Here is a 23,095-nt window from a genome sequence, read left to right on the forward strand (position 1 = left end):
CAGCCATTACACAGAGCTGCACTGACTTCTGGAAGTTGTAGTATGTGCTGCAAACAAGAAAAAAGTATTTAGGAGATATCAGGGGCCAAAGGAGCTGCAAAAACCACATGGATAACTACAGAGGACACAGAACAGGTATTGTGGTGGCTTTGGGGCATTTTTAGGTTTCTTAACTTCCCTGGAGTACTCATTTAAGATTTAGGTTCCGAGGTCAGAATGCCCAGACCTTCATTTGTTATGAGGAGATGAGAGAACGGCATGTACCCATGCCTGCTTTGTAGTCAAGGCTTTAACACAGTATTTCCCAAACAGGGTGTCTCTAACTGTTGCAAATTACAACTCCCAGCGTGCTTGGACAGCCTTCATATTCAGGTAAGTCTTTTCCTGTGAAAGTAAAAAAATTTTCCAATTGAAAAATATTATTTATCCTCTATTATATGCCCATTTGGTTTACAGTACATAATACACTAAAAGGGATAGAATTAGTAAGCAAAAATGTACCATTTGAAGATAACTTGCTACTTCCAGTCAAAGCACATTTTCATGATCATAGCCAGCTCAAGTTTCAAGTTCTAGAGGGAGTAACAGTAATGCGCCGTGGTGGCAACATTAAATGTTTGCTGGTACTCCAGGGGTAATTTTAGATTTTTACCCTAAAAACACTTGAACCCATTGGATTAAAATAGGGAATATGATATTGGCAACCTCTGTGATTAAATATTGACACCGCTACCCCCTTAGCTTCCTACGATACAATGATTCCTCATGAATAGAGTAAGTACAGGTGTCTAATCAATGTAACGCAGTAGCCCGTAGCCAGTAACCACACAAACAACCGGGGTTCCAAAGCCTTATAGAAATCAGTCCATCAGTATCCAACATGAAATAAATGATGGGTGTCACTCACCAGTATAGCAGTGTCACAGTAGTCTTTATTGAAGATGCAGCATGACAGGGTGCACACACGGACGATGTTTTAAATGACGCAGCTAGTCCGTATTGAGCAGGGTAACAGCTGTTGCGCGTGCGTCAGTGCGCTTCTTCAGACCTTACCTGTCTTGCTCCATGCCACCGTTAATAAAGCTCCTCCCGATGACGTGCATCAACACAGGTGAACAATCAAAAAGACAGCAAAGTAGAAAACCTAAAAACACTTCTAAAATCTAATTTAGAGGTACACACTAATCCACTCTCATTCAGGCCCAGGTTACCGGAGGCATTACATTTTACGATCCATTTTGCCTCTGTTTGGAGAAGTTCACCGTATCACCGTTATCTTTGACATTAACCTGTTACAAACCTTGAAAGTAGATCACTGTAGTTACCTCTATCTTTAAAAGGAAAACTGTCGGCTTGTTCACCCACATTAAACCCAATACACTGGGTTATAGTGTGGGTGAACAGGATTCAAATGAGGGGGTCACTTTTGTCAACTGGCTGCCGAGATATATGCTTCTAAAGTTCCGGGATTTCTATAATGAACAAGTGCACTGAATGAGCTATTAATTATAGAAATATAACCATAGTGTATTGGGTTTAATGTGGGTGAACAAGCAGACAGTTTTCCTTTAAATATGTTGCTCGTCTTAGCAGGAGGCTGTTGGGAAAGGCATCGGGGGGGGGGGGGGGGGGGGGGAACAAAGCGTGCAAGCTATAAATGAGTGAAAAATAAGCAACTGCATATCTTTTTGCTCCATTCAAAACAACAGGAATTAAAAAAAAACAACTGCAATATTCTTGATATGTTCATCAAGAAGAAAGAAATGAAAGGACGCACTCACCCGGGGGTCTTGATAGCAGAAGACTTTATTACATCAACAATTTCTCACGCAGGCGGGTAGGTGCAGAGGAGCAACCTCGCAGCTGCTGCGAGGTTGCTCCTCTGCGCCTACCCGCCTGTGTGAGAAACCGTTGATGTAATAAAGTCTTCTACTATCCAGACCCCCGGGTGAGTGCGTCCTTTCATTTCTGTCTTCTTGATGAACATTTGTTGATACTACCTAGTGGATTGCACCCCCGGAACCACATGGACCGTGTGACTTGTTTGCACATTGTTTGCTGGGAGCTGTGATTGTTAGACAGAGGTGCCGGACGACTATTCTCACTATTTGTTTGATTCTTGATAATATATAAACAGACAGAGGGTTAATGTAGAGTATATTCAACCATTTATTACATAGGACAGCTAAGACATAACAGCACAATGTGAAACCATTTACAACTGGAAAAGTCAAAATAAGGAATTACATTATATATATATATATATATATATATATATATATATATATATATATATATGCACCACAGAACACCTCAAAAGTACACAGTGGACTGCATTACACATAGCAGAGCAAAGCCATGGTGCAGAATATACAGTAGATGAACACGTAAGAACCCTGCATATTGCTGATCAATCCTGTATTCACCGTCCTACTTGAGCCATTACTTGTCCATAACCATTCATCATTGCACAGGAGGAAAACAGATGATGACAATAATGAGGCACTGGGCTGATTCTCTGTGGCTCCCAACAACTAGTTGGTCTGTGTATAACATTTTCAGTATTCCTATTAACATATTTCTCCACAAAGTAATAAGGCATAAACTGGAAACAGTACATCCCTGCATAAGGAACAGGCTTTTTGCCTTCCCAAATACCATTACATGGAATCTTGCAACCACAAACCAGATGCCAAAAATGTCTTCACAATTTGCATGCTTACAATACTGGTCCAATACTCTTTCAAACAACAATAGCTCTGGTTACCCTCATCAAAACCTAAAAATATTTATTTGGGGTCCCTATACTGGATGGAAGAAGGAACCAACAGATCTATGAATGGTGGAACCTCAGTTCACTATTCTAGAGTGAAAGGAATAAGATTGTCCCTAACTTGGCTAAAAAGAACAATTTTTAGATTTTACCCTTACACTAAAAGTAAACAGAAGTGTGTGTTAAAATTGTTCAAGATCAGCCAGCCTATGTTTCGACCACAATTATGTTGTTCATAGGTCAGTGTTGTCCACATATACTCTCCCACCTGATCTGGCATCAGGCATGGAGAGACACAACAGCACACTAGGTGGTTAGATTGCCAAGGCAGCTGTCTGCCTCCAACACTTTTTGTGGATAGGTCCTATTCTTTTACAGAAGCCTTTGTCAACACTTGCTGGGTGCTGGATGGTTTGCTTGGCATGCTCTCCACTGTCTGTGCAGGTGGGAAAGTATCTCTGGAAAAAGGTGAATTCACATGTGGCAGATTTATCACAGAAATGTCTGCAACTGTCCTATCCATAGGATGTATCCCGATTCAGATTAATTCATTGGTTTTTAGTTGCAAAATTTTCTGCCACAAATTTGCTGCATGTGAACTTATCCTTAGTATCAAGGTTAGGCCTCATGTGCATTTTGGCTCAATACAGAAGAATATTAGTGAACCTCATTGTTGTACTTTATAGTAGTATTTCAGACCAAGCTTTCGGTTCAAACACAAAATATAGTGCTATTGGGGAAAAATCTGGTCTGATCTATGGCATCCAATAAAACAAAAAGAAAACAAAAAACAAAAAAACTGTATACGGCCATCTTTTTATAAGGCAACCTGCACAGTACTAAACATTCATTTTCACCATGTTTGGGATCCGTGTTATATTGATTCCCAATATAGTAACGTGCATGAGGCCTTATGCTTCCAATCCTCCTCCTTTAACTATAATGATTTTTATGATTCTGACTCAATCTTCCTGATACATCTGCAGTAAACCTTGTTGTCGTACATAAAAATGACACATTAATGATCAACATAATAGAAATGAGATCCATGTTCATCGTCTTTATCATTAGTCCAGAAGACCTCATTGATCCTGATGAAGATAGACTCCATGCCCAACATATACATATATCATTTCACCAGTAGGCTTAAAGTTTCTTTTTTTTTATGCACCTGCAGCTTTTAAAGCCTAGACTGAATTTAAAAGGAACGGGAAATAAAAAGAAATTTCCTGCTGCATCAGCTTCCAGCTTTGGCTCAAAAATTGCATTTTTATTTCCAGCCTTACACATGTCAATGTCTGGTATTAAGCGATGGGTCTAGAGCCCATTTACCACCAGATGTAGACTGTTCAGGTATATTGGCAATCTAGCACGAGTTCACTAAGTTAATAGCATTTATTATAACTAATACTGTCAAAATATTAACTAAGATTACTATATTACTATTCATCAGTCCTGTGTACCCCCTATTTAAAGCAATTAAATGGGTTTTTCCCTATCTTTCAAAGAGGAGATCTCAGGGGGGCCTAAGCAGTCAAACCACACACCCCTCCCATCCGCGATCAGATAGTTAATCCCTATCCTGTTAATAGGGAATAATTCTAAAAGATGGGAAAACCACTTAAGGGAAGGGTCAAATGGGACACATCCGTATTGTATTCAACATAGTGGATGCACTGATGACAGTCACAGTAGGACTGCAAATCTAGCTCCCAGCTGTGGCCGAGTAGCTCTGTGCCCACTAGTAGTGGGGAATTTCCCACTCTAGAAATCCGCAGCCGGGAGCTCGCTCTTGTGACTGCAGTTGGTGCATCTGAAGCGTAAAATACGCTGCGCATTCCCACCTACACCCTACCCTTAATGTGCATCCCAATAAACAGTCTTAGGGTACATTCACATGGACGGATTTATTTGCGGGTTTCCCGCTGCGTATTTGAAAGGGGGCGGGCTCTTCCCGGCTGTCCGCTGCGGAATTTCCGCTGTGGAAAATCCGCCGCAGACCCCACTGACTTCAATGGGGCTTCTGGCGGATTTTTAGCAGTGTAAATTCTGCTGCGGAGAATCTGCTGCGGACAGCCGAGAAGAGCCCGCCCCCTTTCAAATACGCAGCGGGAAACCCGCAAATAAATCTGCCCGTTTGAATGCACCCTTAAAGGGGAACACTTTATATACAATTACCAGGGCAAAACCATCCGGGCAATTAAGCAGCGGCAAACAAACCAAGCTACCATTAGTGTCTTCCCTGCCAGGAACCAGCAACCCTGTAGTAAAGCATAGGCTTCAACACAAAAGAAACAATAATAGGTTAATAAAGTTCATAGCTATAGTTTTTTTTCTCTAACATTCTTTTAGTATGGCTCAATTGTTAAAATTTATGTATCACAGACTGGCAAACCACCATGACTGAAAAAACCCTAAAAATGTTTTTCTTTTATGTATTAAAGAGGAGCTTTTTCCAGCTTCTCTAGCTTGTTTCCAATATGCTTAACTACAATTGACTTTAATGGGAGTTGCGCAAATGGCGGGCTACTCTGGTTACGTAACTCCAGGAGTGTTCACATTAGTGGGACAATACAGGCAAACCAAACAAAGGTTCTGTTCTTCAGGATCTGTGCCATATCAAATCTAAAAGGAATTTGCATCGGAGCCTAAAGGAAATGTGAGCCGATTCTAAGAGGCGCATTAGCCACTAGCTTATGGGATCTCATTTGATAAATAGGGGCTTTCCACTATGGACAATGAGGGAGATTTATCAAACCTATGCAAAAGAAAAGTTGCCCAGTTGCCCATAGCATCCAATCAGATTGCTTCTTGCAGAAGCTTTGTAGAAAATGAAAGAAGGGATCTGATTGGTTGCTATGGATAACTTTTCCTCTGGACAGGTTTTAATAAATCTCCCCCAATGTCTCCTTCTTGAAAAGACCCCTTGCCAATAGGCTGTGAGGCCCCCTAGCGATAAGCTGTAATCCAAAAGGGAACTTGCCAGTAATTGATCAATTTCCCAGTAGCTTCACCATAGAGGAAATGAAGCACTACACAGTGCCCATTCTATTCAATGGACTGTCTGTAGAACATAGGAAACGATAGGTCCTTCAGAGCCAGAGACGTTCTTAGCAACTTGAGTTTAGACTTAGGACTGCGACTACGTATGCACTCCCTATCAACCACAGATTTCAAGTGAGATTTTCAGCTTGGCAGAACTTGCATCACAATTTTCTTCATCTCTTAACGCTGTAAAAAAAAAAATAATAGTAGCAAATCCTGGATTGTTGCTGTTTTCTGCCATGTCAAATGTTTCACAGTCCAATGTTTTCCAACCAGTGTGCCTCCAGCTGTTGCAAAACTATGACTAACTCTGAGCATGCCCGGACAGCCAAAGGCTCTTCAGTATCAATTATTGACCTATCTAAAGAGCTTTTTATAGAAGCGTTAATCAACATTTACATCAACTCTTTTCGGGCAACTTGAGGTAAAAAAATAAAAAAATAAAAAAAAATTGCTACACCTAAAAAAACTGACTGCTGGAGGGGTCTGTACACAAGAGCATTATACAATTAATTCTGGTTGTGTCTTTGGATAGATACAAGCTTCACTTAAAAGGGGTACTCCGCTGCTCGGCGTTTGGAACAAGCTGTTCAGAACGCTGGAGGTCGTGACGTCATAGCCCCACCCCTCATGACGTCACGCCCCCTCCCATAGACTTGCATTGAGGGGGCGGGGTGTGACATCATGAGGGGGCGGGGCTAATACGTCACAAGCTCCCGGCGCCGGCTCCAGCGTTTAGAACAGTCTGTTCCAAACGCTGAGCAGTGGAGTACCCCTTTAAACAGCAGAACCAATCCTAGAGCTCAGACTCTCCAATCGACATATTTATTTAACGTGGCCAAGCACACAGTTCAATAGTTGAAAGAGAAGTTGCTGAAGAATCTTGGAGCAGTTTATATCTGGGGGTAACATATGATCAAATAAAAATCTAACCAGATGGTGTTTCTTGTAATGGCAGATGTCAAGGGATTGTCTGAAATTCACCCTAAACCTCAGATCAATAACTCCTAAACAGTGCCTTGAGAGTCACATGTGGCTACATTCCTCAGCTGCTTAGTTCACCATAAAAAGCCAAAAGTTATGGTAATTTGCACTAGTTAGGGCAGAGCTTGATAAATCCCAGGCGCCAGGTCGCCACAACGACTAAAAATTTCATTAGGCAATTTTGTCAGACTTTACCAAAAGGGGTCGGCCATCCTTTAAAAAAAGGAAACCAACAACAGTTTTCCATACCTCTTCCCCCATTCTGCCTGCGGTCGACACTCTAGTGTTACAGAAGCAGTCAGGTGACTATTACAGCTAATCAGTGGCCTAGACTGTGACACTCCATCCTCAGAAGAGTACAGAGGGTCATGACAGCGCTGCTAATTGGCGGGAGTAGTCATGTGACCCCAATGACTGACACAGGAAGAGATGACTGATAATATAATGTCACATATCGTCCACGTTATGTGATGTGCAGCATCTTGGCTCCTAACTTCTTTTGCTGGCTCCTAGATTCCACTAACAAATTTGTCAAGGTCTGGGTTAGGGTGGGATCAAACTTTTTGTTAAATAAAATTAACAGATGCTAAATATATTTCCCATTAACTTGATGCAAAAAAAAAAAAAAAAAAAACAATGTGAACCTAGCCTTACAATATATCCATACTGACAATTATGTGGATATATCCTAACCCCTAACTAGTGATAATTTAGATGGTATAATATCAGCATCAAACCATACTAAAACTTCAGAAGATGTTTTCGATTTGAGGTTCTCTCTCATTTACAAGTTTTCGGAACATTTTCTATTAAATTAACAGGGCTCGCAAGATATATATATATATATATATATATATATATATATATAAATAATCTATTATATATATATATTATATATATATATATTATATATATATATATTATATATATATATATATATATATATATATATATATATATATATATATATATATATATATATATATATATATATATATATATATATATATATATATAGTCAGTTAGTTTGGGGACCTCTACTTTAGATTGTCATGAAGAATCTACTGTAAGATGACTACATTGCTTTAGTAAAGTCAGACTCTAATCTTCTATTTAGGATTTGCATAGATGTATGCCAAGCTTGTTGCATATACAGCATGACAGGAGATTCTCCTTATAGAAAGAAAAATTATTGTGTGGTTCTATACAACTTACCAAATATGTCTAATGATATCAAACATTAATAAAACTGGATAAAAACCCATTTACTTTATGTATTTTAATATTTTCTCAAGCCTTTTGTTGCTTATTCTATTGCACGGTTGATATCAGCACAGATGAGCCAAGTGGCATGGAGCCCTGGATGGGTGGTGTATATAAGGTTTTTCGGTAGACTTCAGCCATATTCATTTTGACTACAGCACTAACACATCACATTCCACACGGGCAGGAAAATCTTCTTGGAGTCCATTAATATCTTATGCATTCTACAATTCTTTCATTTTAAGTAGATAGCTGTATAGGCAGCTGATGAGAGAACTGTATCCATTAAAGAGTACTGTAGGGTGATTTACGGGAATCCACAAATCTCTTGTGGGGTTCGACAGAGCTCACATTGAACAGCCAAAACAAAAACAATTCATGAGTTGAGGAAAGAGGTCAAAGGAGATTCATCTTGGCAAGTCAATTAGGACACTGGCAGGGAAAGGGAAGCAGCAGAGCGAGATTGTCACTAAGAGTCTTCGGCCATCTGGAGTAGAGAGTTGACTGCAGCTTCTCGGTTTCCTCGGTGTTCCTCCAGAACTGACTTAATAACTTCTTGGTCTATGCCTGGAAACATATCTTTGAGGGCTTTTAGGTCTTCATCATGTGTTGGGTGCTGTGGGTTTACGGCAGGTTGTGGTAACGTCATTGCCATTCCAGGGTTGTAAACAGGTTGCATACCTATAGGGAGAACAAAGAAGTCTTGGTTGGCATTTCTCATGCTATAGTCTCTTTAAAGCCACTATTAAATTTAACTTTACTTTGAGTTAGATCTGTCAAAAGGATAAACAAAAAAACCAACAACTCTGCACAAAAACAGGATTCATTATTAGCCATGACAGTCCTCAAAACTTCTAACAATCACCCCACCACAAATTAAAAAAAAACAACAAAGCATTTTCTTCAAACAGGTGACTCTTGGCAGTGGCTGTATACAATCCAGAGTCATTAGATGGCACAGGAGTTCACAGGCTCTGAGAAATCAATGAAGAAAACAAATGAGTGCAATCTGACAAGGTGACTGTAGGAATGAATTTGGAAGTTATTTTATAAGCCAAGTACACAGCATTAAAGGGGTACTCCGGTGGAAAACAAAATGTGTATAACTTTTTGGTACCTGTTGATCTGAAAACATTTGTAAATTACTCCTATTTAAAAATCTTAATCATTCCAGTACTTAGCTGCTGTATTCTACAGATGAAGTAGAGTTGTTCTTTTCTGTCTGACCACAGTGCTCTCTGCTGACACCTCTGTCCATGTCAGGAACTGTGCAGAGCAGAATAAGTTTGCTATGGGAATTTCCTCCTACTCTGGACAGTTCCTGACATGGACAGAGGTGTCAGCAGAGAGCACTGTGGTCAGACTGGAAAGAACTACTAAGCTTCCTCTGGAGCATACAGCAACTGATAAATACTGGAAGGATTAAGATTTCTAAATAGAAGTAATTTACAAATCTGTTAAACTTTTAAACCAGTTGATTTAACTCCTTAGGGCTCAACCCATTTTCACCTTAACCAGATAACAACCACGGACGAGTATAGACGTCCAGGTTGGCGGGCGTTCCCGCACCTTGACGTCTATACTCGTCCATTATTCTCATGGGTGCTGCCCAGTGCACCCACGAGATCGCGGCAGGGACTCGGCTGTATCACACAGCCGGGACCCTGCTGCACTGCCAGGACCGAAGTAAACTTCGGTCCCGGCAGTTTTAACCCTTACAGCCGCGGTCGGAAGTGACCACGGGCTGTAAGTGTTATGACAGAGGGAGGGAGCTCCCTCTGTCACTCCTGCAGCACCCCGCATCGCGATCGCGGGGTGCTGCGTGTAATGCGCGGCTGGCCGGGACCTGCCGCACTGCCGGGAGTGAAGTTCACTTCACTCCCGGCAGTTTAACCCTTACAGCTGCGGTCAGAAGTGACCACGTGCTGTAAGGAGTTCTGACAGAGGGAGGGGGCTCCCTCTGTCTCCTCTGCAGCACCCCGCAGCGCGATCACGGGGTGCTGCTTCATACCTGGGCAGCCGGGGGTCCTACAAAGACCCCCAGGTCTGCCCTGGGTATTGCCTGAAAGGACTGTAAAAATAAAAAAAAATGTAATAAAAGTAAAAAAAAAAAAAAAAAAAAAAATTATTATATATATATATATATATATATATATATATATATATATATATTAAAAATACATGAATTAAATGAATCTAATTTAAAAAAATGCATAATGTGTAGGATCGCATTGGCGGACATCCCCAGCATGTAATATGCTGCGGATGTCCACCATGTGATCCTACACATTATGCAGCAGTCACGGTAATGAGCTCCCTGCTGCGGCTGGGTAGCTTTGTGTGTCCACACATAGCGGCGGATTTCCCGCCAGCAGTCATGAGCGGACACACTGAGCTACCCAGCCGCAGCAGTGATGGATATATTCGCCATGAGCAGGTGCTTATTCCCACAACATGGCAGATATATCCATCAGGAGCCTTAACTGTCACAGACAGACGCGTTATACCCCCAGCCGACCAAGGACCAATCAGAGAGGTCCCTGGTCCAGCCAATAACTTGTAGGAGTGCGGTATATAAATGGGGTCACTTGTGGGGGTGGGGGTACTGTTCTGCCCTGAAAGCCAAATGGCGCTCCTCTCCTTCTGAGTCCTACCACGCGGCCAAGGAACCATATATGGCCAAAGCGGGGGTATTTCCGAACATGGGACAAGCAGCTAAATAAAATATAGGGTGCATTTCTTTCAATATCAGAAGTGATGTACAAAAAATATGCCCCCCAAATGATGCATTTGTGAAAAATTGCAAATTTCGAATTTTTAACACTGACTTTGTAATAATTCCTGCCAAAAAACTATGGTGTTAAAATACTCACTGTACCCCCTAGCGAATACCTTAAGGGGTCTAGTTTTTAAAATGGGGTCATTTGGGGGGGGGGGGGGGGGGGGGGTGTTCCTATGTTCTACTACCTTTTAATTTCTGCAAACCTTGCATAGCACACAAAAAAAGATGTACTTATCAAAATTTTAAGTTAAATTGTTAGGCTTCTAACTAATTTAAAATGTTAATTAAAAACAAAAAAAATTATGTCAAAATAAAGTAGACATCTGAAAGTATAAGTTTCATAAACTATTTGGTCAGTATGTATAAATATATGCACCCTATTAGTGTTAAAATAGCAAAAAATCGTAATTTTTTGTAAAAATTTCATGATTTTTTGCATTATAAAAAAAACTACAAGTGATATTGGCTTACTTTTACTATGCACATGAAGGACAACTTGTGACAAAAAAACAATATCAGAATTATCGTGATTGGCAAAACGTTACCAGAGTTATTCTCTAATAAAGAACGACATCCCCGATTTGAAAAAACAGGCCTGGTCTTTCAGGGGCGTACAGGTTTATTTGTATTGGTCCTTAAGGGGTTAAGGACTCAAAACATTTTTCATTTTTGTTTGTTTTTTCCTCCTCACCTTCTAAAAATCTTAGGCCCACATTTATCATTGTCTGTAGACTGTTTTTGGTTTCTAAAAAAGGGGCAAAAAAGGAGCAAGCAGGTTTTTTTTGCGCCTTTTGGGTTACACATTTCTGCTGATTTTGAGTTGTAATACACATGATATGGAAGGGTTTTATCAACTGCACCTTTTTGTGAAAAGTAGCAAAAAAGGCAGAAAGCCACTAAAAAGTCTCTAAACTACACCAGCCCAGACTTAGCTCAGCTTTTTTTGGTGTATGTGAAGAGAGAAATTACAGAAAATGTGACCTGCACAAAATTTATCAAATGCTCTGTGACCATTTAATAAATTTGGTGATCCTACACATTACCAGCACACAGAAAAAAAAATGCTTCACTACAATGATAAATTTGGGTCATAACGCGTTCAGTTTTGCACTTACAGACCCATATAAGGGCTTGTTTTTTGCGTCACCAATTTTACTTTGTAATGACATTACATATTTTTATGGTATATGAAGTGATCAAAAATGCACAATTTTTGACTTTTTTTATTTTTTACGTGTACGCCATCAACCGTGCGGTTTACCTAACCTTAAATTTTAATAGTTGGGACATTTATGCACGCGGCGGTACCACGATTTTTTTTCATTAGATTATTTAAAAAATAGGAAAAGGGGGGTGATTCAAACTTTTTATTTGGGGGGGCTTTATTGACTTTTTTTTCCCCCCATAGGGGGGCTATACCATGCAATCTTTTGATTGCATACAGTGATCAATGCTATGCCATAGCATAGGACTGATCATTGTTCTTGGTGCTCTGCTGCTCCAGCTGAGCAGGCTTGGAGCAGTAGATCACTGATCAGTCGACGAGGAGACAGTTGAGGACCCTCCTGTCGTCCAGTAAGCTGATTGGGACATCACAATTCTGTCACGATAGTCCCGATCAGCTCTGCTGAGCTGCCGGATTGTTTAACTTTCACTTTAGAAGTTGCAATCAACTTTGATCGCTGCGTCTAAAAGGCTAATGCTTTGCATCGTCCCCATCGGCGGTGCATGGCATTAACCCAGGGTCCTGGTTGTTGATAGCAGTCGGGACCCACAGAGTTTGAAGAATTCTCCGCTCGTGAGAACGCTCTAAACCCTGGTAACGGGACTCAGGATGTACAAAAACATTTGTTTTTCATTGGAGTACCCTATTAAGATGAAAAACAAAAATTTAAACATGTATTTTATTTGTTTGAGTAAGAAATAAGTACTAACTCTTTAAAGGGGTTGGCCACTGTGTTTTAATAAAACATGTATTACTGAGAGTATTTAGTCATTTACACAAGGTACTTTGATATACAATGCATATATATGAAGCTCCACCGCTTCGATTCCCAGGCCTTCTGCCCTGGCTGGCCCTCACATCCATAACATGGTAGCATATGGGGGAGCATGTGACCACTCATTGGTTTGTCAGCATTCCAATCACATGATATATAAGAAACTAGTGCAAGTGCAGTGGAGGAGGCTGACTGATGTCATGGTCACATGCTCCTCCATACACTGCCATGTCATGGAGGGGACAGAAGGCCAAGGGGGATGAAGCTTTAGGAACCTGCATTATGGGGCATTTGTACATTAAAAAAGAAAGGAGATGCACTGGAAAAAAAAAAATTGGTTCCAACAGTAAAGACCATCCATCACCCCTTTCTCCTCACAATCCTGGAAGTGATTAAGACAACTGGCCTTTTCCCACTGCTGTGTACAATAGGAGGTCCTGCCCACTTAGCTAAATCCCCCCCCTAAAATGGAAGACGGCAATGCAAGACTTATCCCCTCATTACTTTTATCATTCCTTTCTGGATTTAGTGTTCTTTTAAAGGGAATCGGTCAGCTGCATTTTCTGCTACCGGTAACAGCTGCAGGCACCATTTGACAATTGTTAGGGCATGAAAGCACACAGCACCTTTCCTGGAGCTAATGGCAGCTGCCAACTTACAAATTCTCAAATTGTATTTCTCAATGCAACAGGCTGACATGCTACCTTGCTTCCTATTTCCAGCCCCTGTACGTCAACCAAGAAGATTCTGGGAGTTTTGGGCAAGCAAAGAGGCATGCCGGGCAACGGCACTTGAGCAGCTTGGCTTTGCCTTCTTTAGCAGAGAAATAAAGCAGAGACATTTAGCAAAGAAATAAAATGAAAATTTTTTCAAGTACCATCAGCTTCAGGAAAGGTACAGTCTGCTTGTATACCTTAAAGGGGTACGCCGGTGAAAAAAGTGCAGATTCACACTGCGGAATTTCTCTCCAGACGAAATCCAGATGGAGATTCTGAGTGCCGCCAGCACCAACTTATTCAGTCCGCGCAGGACCGCACAGACATTGCCGTCCCCATAGACGGCAATTTCTGCAGAATGGAAATCCGCCAGAACATTGAACAATGTCCACCTCGAAAACTCTGCAGTGTGCACTGTGCAGCAGAATCCCATTGCCAGCCAAAGTACTCTGCTGCACCAGAATTTCTGAGCAGAATTCTGCCCAGAAATTTTGTAGTGTGAAACCCGGTCTAACAGCTATCTAATGGTGTCTGCAGATATAAGAAGCAAATAGAGCTGACAAATTCCCTTCAAGCTACCCATATAGATGTTGTCGTTTAGATATTAAAAATGTCAAATTATGACTTGGTTCACATCTGCACTAGATTACGTTTAGGACAACCAATGCAGATTCCGCTCAGAAGCGGAATACTGAGCCCAACAGACCCCACTGACTTTGTTCGTGTCTGTCGGGATTCTGTCTGGTGTCTTATTTCACAGTATTATAACGGGACCAAAAAATTTAATCTTGAAGGTTGGAGATAGAGATGCGTGTGTGGAGATTATATACATAGACCTAGAAAAAAAAAAAAGCATCAAAAAGGAGAAATCCATTAAATAAAAAAAAGGGGATAAGTAGCTAATTGCAGGGGTCTGAGCACTGGGACCCCCTGCGATCACTGGGACAGGACCCAGCTCAGTGAGGAGCGCGTGCTGCACAGAGCACGCACCCCATTCATTCCTATGGGAGAGCCGAAAAGACCCAAGTACAGCACTCAGGAATCATCGGCGCTCCCATAGGAATGAATGTGGCGTAGGGGGCGTAGAGTCTACCAGTAGACATGACACGCTCCTCAGTGAGAGAGTCTTTGTCCCGTGCCAGGGATTGTACGGGTCCCAGCGCTCAGACCCCCAGCGATCAGCTACTTATTCCCTATACTGTGAATAGGGGATATTTTTTTTTAACTCCGGAATACTCTTTTAAAGTAATACTTAGAATGAAAAAAAAAAAAACACATGCAAATTAGATATTTTTTAAAGCATGTAGAGGAGCAAAAAAAATCTCAATGTAATAGGAAAACCCAGACAGAAAACAAACACATGAAAATGATAGAAGCAGAAAGTTGAACTGGGCTGGTAGCCTGCTTATCACACTACACAGATGCCTGAGCCAATTGGAATAATATGCCAATGAAGGATGGCACACTGGCAGCTTACAGATTAAACACAACTAGGACAAACCCTGCTTTTGCAGTCAATATTATTTTCCCCAGAGTAATGTATAGGTCTTGATAGTGTATTAAGGTTTTTAGCGATTATTGCGAACCCAAAATGACCAGTCATAATGTTAATCTCGGCATCAATATTCTGAGTTTTTTAGTGTGATACACGCCAACACCACCATTTCATACATAATGTAAACAGATCATGCCTTGAGTGATACAAACTTACCCAGAGACAAGTAATCAAGTCCTGGGTGGGTGTGTAAGCAATAGAGAAAGAAGTGAGCAAGTGGAGACAATGTTAATGTACTAGACCAAAAATACAAATCTAAGCATAAATCTATGTAGTACAAGCAGCAAAGAGTAAAGGTATGTTCAGAAGGGATTGAAAATTCCATTATAGATTTTACTGTAAATTTCATTGCAATATACAGATACAAAATAGCTGGTACCCTTCTGTTAAATTGGCACGGTCAGATTCAAACACTTTTTATAGGCTGTAAAACATTAACCTTATCTAATATACTTTCACTCCTTTTTATAGAAATCATGGTTTATAAAGAGAAGACCACTAGGGGTTCCTATACTATCCAGAATATAATCCTGTCCAACTGCTGTATCATCTTTGTCCCAGCTGAAGCACAGGCAGGAACAGCACAGCACAGCAGACTCTGAGAAAGTGAATGCATGGTGAGTGAAGGTGGCCTCAGTGCTTGCCTTAGACACGCCCCTTTCTGAGCAGTGAATTCAGAATGAGTGAGCAGCAGAACAGAGTGATTTTATAGCAAAATACAGAAAGTAGACGCAGACACGTAAAGCATCTGCATGACCTAGTGAGTAACATATATAAGCATTATTTTTCCTGTGATATGATAGGTACGCTTTAAAAGACAGAAAAACCCACAATTCTTCCTGAAATAACCTGAAACTGACAAAAAAATAAATAAATAGTATTAATGAATAATAATTTACCGAAAATAATCTGATGAAAATAATCATCATTTTGAAAAACAAAATAAGGAAACTGGTACCCTGGAATTTAATATTTTGTTGCACAACCTTTTGAGGCAGTATCTGCTATCAATTGATTTCTGTAACTCTCAATGAGACTTCTGCACTTGTCTCCAGATATCTTGGCCCACTCCTCAAAAGATACTGCTCCAGATGTTTCAGGTGTGAAGGGGCCTTCTCCAGAATGCAGGTTTCACCTCTATCCACAGATGTTTAATCGGATTCATATCAGGGCTCACTTCAGATTAGTCTAATCTTTAGCCATTCTTAGGTGCTTTAAAGGGGTACTCCGCTGCTCAGCGTTTGGAACAAACGGTTTCGAAAACTGGAACCGGGAGCTTGTGACGTCATAGCCCCACCCCCTCATGACATCCCATCCCGCTCCCTCCATGCAAGTCTATGGGAGGGGTTGGGGCATTATGTCATGAGAGGGCAGGGCTATGTCATGAGCTCCCGGCTCAAGCGTTCAAAACCGTTTGTTCCAAACGCTGAGCAGCGGAGTACCCCTTTAAGTTGTGTGTTTGGACAGATGAGACTAAACTGGATAAACAACCCATAAGGACATTCTACTAGAAGCTTTGTGGCTTGTCCTTTTGGGCAGATAAGACAAAACTGGAGCATTTTGGAAAGTCACTTCAGCTCTATGCAGATGCAAAGATGAAGCATTCAAAGAAAACACTACCTACTTACTATAAGTAATGGAGGAGGCTCGGTTATGCTTTGGGGCTGCTTTGCTGCATCTAGCACAGAGTCTTAAATCTTTACAGGGTGCAATGAAATCTCAAGACTATGAAGGCATTCTGGAGTGAAATATGTTGCCCAGTGTCAGGAAGCTTGGTCTCTGTTACAAGTCATGGGTCAAAACAGCAGGATGATGACCCAAAACGCCCAAGAATGGCTAAGAGCAAAACATTGGACTATTGTGAGATGGCCTTTTATGAGCCCAAATCGAAATTCTATTGAACATCTGTAGGAGCTAAATCCTGCAGTCTGGAGAAGGCCCCTTCACACTTTAGATAACTGGAGCAGGATCTTTTGAGGAGTGGGTCAAGATACTAGGAGACAAGGGCCGGAGTCTCATTGGGAGTTACAGAAATCATGTAAGCGCAGTGACCGTCTCAAAAGGTTGTGCAACAGAATATTATGTTCAAGGACCGTCATTTTTGTCCAGGAAAGTTTTTTTTTTTTAAATGATTTGGTTGAAGCACAATTCAAAAGCAAGGTCTGATTTTCATCAGTTAATTTTCAGTATTTTTATTCATTATTGCCTTTATCAGTTTAAAAGTTATTTTAGGGAGCATTGTGGAGTTTTCTGTCTTTAACTAAATGCACCCACAATTTTGTCTGCATTTGTACATAAGATTTGCTGTTACAGTAATATTCTGCAGATTTTCCACCTGCAAATCTAGACTTCAAATCTGCATCATATCAGCCCCATGTAAACACATTTGCAAAAGAATCAAAGTACGACAACTGGAAAGGCCAATGGGCCTGAAACCATTTACATTGTAACTGTGCGTGCTGGTCAGTTCAGAGAACCTCTGCTCAGCCTGGTCTTCAACAGTATCAAAAGCTTCAATAAAGCTGTGTGACTATAAGAGGTTAAACCAACAAAAGGCTTCCATGTGACCATGTTAAAACTGCAAGAACATTTTTAATACCCTCACCAGAACTGATCACAGGCTATGTTACAAAGTTTATATTGTTGTGTGCTCCTGCCAGCAGATGGAGTATGGTAAATAGTAAGTAGGTCGCTTTAAATACTCCAGGGGATGTGCTACAGTTTTTACTATTAAAAAAGGAGGACGCTGATGTATTGGTCTCTATTTTGTCTACTGGAGAGGCATAACCTAAAAAAGGGAATGTATCACCTAGATTAAAAAAAATTTAAAATTTAAGAGATTAGTGCTAGATACTAAAGCTTGTTTTCCTATTTTGATTTCTGATTGTAATTTTTTTTTTGTACATTATTATGGCGGCTGTCATATTGCCTGAGCTTCTGCTCTGTTAACAGCATTTGGTCAAGTGCTTTACAGTAGCCACATTGACTAGAAGAAACAGACTAGAGGGGATTCTTATGATTTTGAATTGAAAAGTGTTCTAGGTATGATCTGTGACCAGTGCAGAGGTCATTGTGTAGTGACAAAGAGGAGAGCTGTGACTATTACCTATCGTGAATGGCCTGATCAGTCTTATCACAGGTTGGATTACAATGAAAGTTGACACCAGTATGATGCTATAGTAAGAAGACTGCTGAAAAATTCTCTACATGACAGGAAGGGTCAGCTTATTATTAGGCTTAGTGGATAGAATGAAAACTGGAAGATTTCAGGATTATTTTAATATAGTGTAATGGAAACTTTTTGATGACACATTCCCTTTAATTGAGAGGCTGGGTTTAGATAACACAATGTAAAAATACACTGTAAGAAACCTTGGAGAAGCACTGTACAGCCCTTTGTAATTTTGGAATACATTCCACAAATGGAAAATCTGCAAGAAATATTATGGGTGAACCTGATACAAGTCTAGCTCCTAAATCACTGCCTTTGAAATCTATCTTAAAAAAGGTTGCGTGCATACAATGTATCGGGACCACTGCTGGCTCTCAAAAGGGGTTGTCCGGCCTTGATTTATTTATTTATTTATTTTTTATACATTGGCATGGTCTGTATGAAACATGAATACATATACTTTCACATGTTAAAAAAAAAAAAAAAAAATACATATACTTATGTGGCCCACTGCCCTGTTGCTTTTGGCTTCCCAATGTAAAAACTTCCAGGCCAGACAACCCTTTTAACTTTAGGACCACATTACAATTTGCCTGAGCTGGTCTTAAAGGGGTATACCAGGATTTTTCATATTCTCCACAGGGAATATTAGTTTAATAAACAGCACGCATAGCTCAGGTGTGCTGCAATGGGCAGGGTGGCTGATGTGTGGGAGGACAAAAGAAAGTGACCTCAAACTGAGAAGTAAGGGATCCTGTGACTTTTAGTTGGAGGTAGGGAACTCCAAAAGGAAATGTCAATTCACAAAAAGAAAGCAGCAGTTTTATGGTAGACTCACAACACAACCATTTAGCCCCAAGACAAGTATGGATCCTTACTAAGCATGTCCATTACTGGCTGGCAGGTAAGTACTAAAGTCACCTTATGTTGGATAACCCCTTTAATCTGTCCCTTTTCAACATCTCAACAAAAATGATGGTGAAAGAGTGTGTGTGTGGGATGGGGGCACAGAAAGAATGAACTATGGCAGAACTGTTTGTATAAACATTTCCATTACTAAAACATGCTACAATAGGTTTACTTGAGAAGGATTACTAGGAAGGGGGGGGGGGGGGGGCATGGAAATCATTAAGATCTATTGCTGGCAGGTTATGTACATTTTCTGACCAATGATGCCCCAGATTTTCTTGATGGGAAACAAGTCCAGAGATCCTACAGGTGATGGTAGCATGTGTAGGCCATGCAGACTGCTCACCATAGCACAATCAACCTGCGGCCTGGCATTGCAGCGTTGAAAAATGTTCCTGGACACTTTGGAGAGATGGACATACCAATGGTTCCCATAACTAAATCAATGTAATATCGAGCTGTTCGAGTACTTGAGTGGAGACCGGAGGGGTCCGTGGTCCAGCTACCAGGGATGTGGAAATCCTATAGCCCGACGCCCGGGACAAGTAGTTTTGGGCGCCGGGCAGGTGAATTGTTTATAGATTTAGCCCTGTATCGGGCAGGGAGAGACAGACTTCCCCCTTATTTTTCTTTAATGTCGGTGTGAGGCGCAGGAGCCGATGGAAGTCTGCACCTCACACCAGCTCTCAGAGTGTATGGAGGGGGCGGCGGCCTCCAGCTGACTGCAGAGTCCCCTTACATGCTGGGAGTTGTAGTTTTGGTTCAGGTCAGCTGCAGAGCCAAAGGCTGCATCAGGGCATGCTGGGTGTTGTAGTTACTAACTGTAATTCCCAGTATTCCTTGACACATCCTATGGCTCTGCAGCTGACACAAACCAAAACTACAACTCCCAGAATGTTACACAATAACCTTAACTGTACTACTATACAGTGCAACATGCTGCAACACCCACACAACTATAGGCTGTATCAGGGCATGCTGGGTGTTGTAGTTATCTAGTAACTAAATGCAACTTCCAGCATTTTCTGACACAAAATGCACCACACAAACTGGAGAAGCAGAACCCCCCCCCCCCCCCCCCAGTAACACATAAGTCCCTATTGAGACAGAAAAATAGTGATTAAAATATTTTAAAAATTGCGTATACATGTGAATAAGCCCCTTTCCTAATAAAAGTTTCCAATTTTCTTTAAATAAAAATAATGTACAAAAATAAACATAAGTGGTATCGGTGTATGTGGAAATGTCCAGGCTATTAAAATATGATGTTAATTAAACCGTACGGTGAACGGTGTAAATGTAAAGAATAGTCCAGAATTGTTCATTTTTGGTCACTTCATATGAGAAATTTTTTATGGTGATCAAACAGTTATATCTAGACTTTTCTGGGCTCGGGTGTAAGAGGAGATACAGCTCTCCCTCCGCTAATACCCTGGCATGTGGAGATCACCTATTAACCCATTAGATCACCGCTGTCAGCAGTGTCTAAAGGGATCTTATATCCATCCCTGGTGGTCTAGTGGGGGGGGGGGGGGATCAGACTATTTTGGTTGAAATTATTTCATCAACCAGGACAAGTGGATTTTCTTGAGGGACAAGTAGATTGTGTTCCGCTTTAGTCCTTTGGACAAGTAGTTTTTTTTTTTTTTTTTTTTTTTAATTTCCACACCCCTGAGCTACTGTACATTATGCCATCCTGAGAGTAGGATCAGTGTGATGATCCCTTGAGAATGACTCTTCATGGTGTCCACTTTAACTACAGGTTAATTCCGCCTACTGTTGCATCAGAGATAAAAGCTGAAGAGAAGAGACCTCCATTCCAGTCTCTATTGCCATCTTGCACCATCATCGCCTTTAAGAGCGGTGGCATGAGGTCAACAGAATACATGTAGTTGGACCTCTGGCTTGTAGCAAGCACCTTGTCATGGTTTGTGTAGAAACTGTTCAACCCCCTAGACTTCGTATGTGATGTCCACTTTCACTCGCAGTACAGAATAGATCATTACGCACCATTCTTCTAGTCTGACAATCAATCCGTGTGAACATTCACCTTTGCATCTCTTGTTGTCATTACAGTTCAATGTCAGATTCCCACCACTGGGACACACAAAACTGAACTGTGCCAACATCCCTGCCTTCGCTTTTAGCAATCTGCTGGAGTCAAAGGATAAGGTCCCTCGCAGCAAGTGGAGATAACTGGCACGTCATTGAACAGGAGGCATCACACGTACTGTACTGACTTGATCCGATTTGCCTTTTAAACCATTAAAGCCAGTCCCACATGCCACAGGTTAGGATGGGCTAGATTCTTGAAAATGTGATCATTTGCAGATCTAAGTGACAACTGCTATTTGGTTACAGAATAAGGTAAGGTAAAAAAAAATTCCCTGATTTCTTAAGAACATAACTGCTTGGTCCATAAAGGAGTATTAAGGCCCAGGTTTATTGTTTATCCTCAGGATAGGTCATCAAGATTAGATTGGTGGGGAGAGGACGCATGATTATTTAGTTCTGTACAACCCTTTAAAAGCCATGCATCATGCTATAGGAATATATCCCTTTTTCACAGGTTTCTGACTTATAACAGCAAGGTACTGATCTAGTGATGTACGTTGTGAATTCAGCCTTAGTGACACCATTACAATGAATAGAGTATTTAGATCAGTTTGAGATACTACCAAATGTGTTGCGCTAGTAAAAATCATGGGTTGTCTTGTTAGAAGAGTCAAAAGCAACCAACCAGACCCGAAAAGACAAAGATCAAATGCCCACTCCTTTTCCCAGATACAATGATGTTTAGGGGGAAAAAAAATTTGCGGGGCACTCCTACCAAAGTTGAAAAGCAAAAAAAAAAAAAAAAAAAAAAAAAGGCAAAAAAGGCACAATGCACAATATCCAATATCTATTTATCTGTGGGTATGTAGTTTACAGTGCTGCTTTATACAGCGACTCACAAATGATGTATTCTCTGATCAGAGTCCTTCCATGTTTTTCTCTGTCTGGTTCGGACTGTCCTGACCATTACTTCCAGCCACAACTCTTCCCCGTTAGGCTAGGTTTCCACATAGGTTTTTTTTCTGGCATTTTTTGGAAAACTGCCAGTGCAGTTTTTGAGCCAAAGTCAGAAGTGGATCTAGTAGGAAGGAGAAGTGTAAGTCCTTCCTTTATATTGTCCATTCCTTTTAAATACACTTCTGGCTTCGGCTCAAAAACTGAAGTGACAGTTTTCTAAAAAATTACAGAAAAAAAAACCTATGTGGAAACTTATGTGCTGGGGCACAGGTCACTACACCGACCCGGCACAGCTTTCGCGTTCTTCCCCTCTCTGGAAGGGCACTCACTCACTGGGCCGCAGGGGGGAGGGGACACTGGGGGATGCACACACAGCAAAGCGCACACAGACTTCCCTTCCCACTGCGGTGCCGGGAGTCTCAGGTGCGCAGGCCGGGGCAGGAAATAAAAAAATTAATTAATTAATTAATAAAAATGTTGACAGCAAAATCCCGCAGCACCCTGTGAATCACTGCTTTGGAGCCTCACCCACTATGTGTGTTCCTGCTTTTTATGAAAGCTACAGAAGTGACCTTTGAAGCACATACCATATTTCCTATGCTGCAATGACCTGTAGAATACACTTTACTACATTATTAACTCACCTGCTATGGGCACGTATCCAACGCCTTGCTGGAAAACTGTAGGCATTAACACCACAGGCTGAGGCTGCATCATTGCTGCAGGGAGAGACTACAAGAGAAACCAATGTAAGAGAAAGTCAGAAAAAGATCTTTAGGTCATTTATTAAGTAAAAGAAAATGTAAAACTACAGGCTCTTTCACACTCTTTATCAGTTAAAAATCTATGACTAATCTCATTGACTTCTAATAATTCTGTCACTT

At 41.0% G+C, this 23,095-nt stretch overlaps 1 protein-coding gene and 1 long non-coding RNA gene across 5 annotated transcripts in view; one reads left to right on the top strand and one right to left on the bottom strand.

Moving 5' to 3' along the window:
* The first annotated feature begins 305 nt into the window (after positions 1–305).
* On the top strand, positions 306–21,443 carry LOC130276872 (uncharacterized). Its single transcript, XR_008845275.1, has 3 exons — positions 306–372; positions 15,590–15,735; positions 21,276–21,443. It is a non-coding gene; the product is annotated as an uncharacterized LOC130276872 (long non-coding RNA).
* Positions 7,826–23,095, bottom strand: part of TOLLIP (toll interacting protein) — a 70,011-nt gene continuing 54,741 nt past the window's right edge. For 3 of the 4 annotated variants that reach the window (XM_056526831.1, XM_056526834.1, XM_056526835.1), the window contains exons 5-7: positions 22,856–22,943; positions 15,275–15,295; positions 7,826–8,746 (exon numbers count right to left, since the gene is read on the bottom strand). In XM_056526831.1, the coding sequence (XP_056382806.1) occupies positions 8,535–8,746; positions 15,275–15,295; positions 22,856–22,943 (321 nt within the window). In that variant the 3' untranslated portion in view covers positions 7,826–8,534. The remainder of the gene's footprint in view (positions 8,747–15,274; positions 15,296–22,855; positions 22,944–23,095) is intronic. The other variant, XM_056526833.1, reaches the window with a different exon arrangement.

Source organism: Hyla sarda, chromosome 6 (assembly GCF_029499605.1).
Source record: "Hyla sarda isolate aHylSar1 chromosome 6, aHylSar1.hap1, whole genome shotgun sequence".
NCBI lineage: Eukaryota > Metazoa > Chordata > Amphibia > Anura > Hylidae > Hyla > Hyla sarda.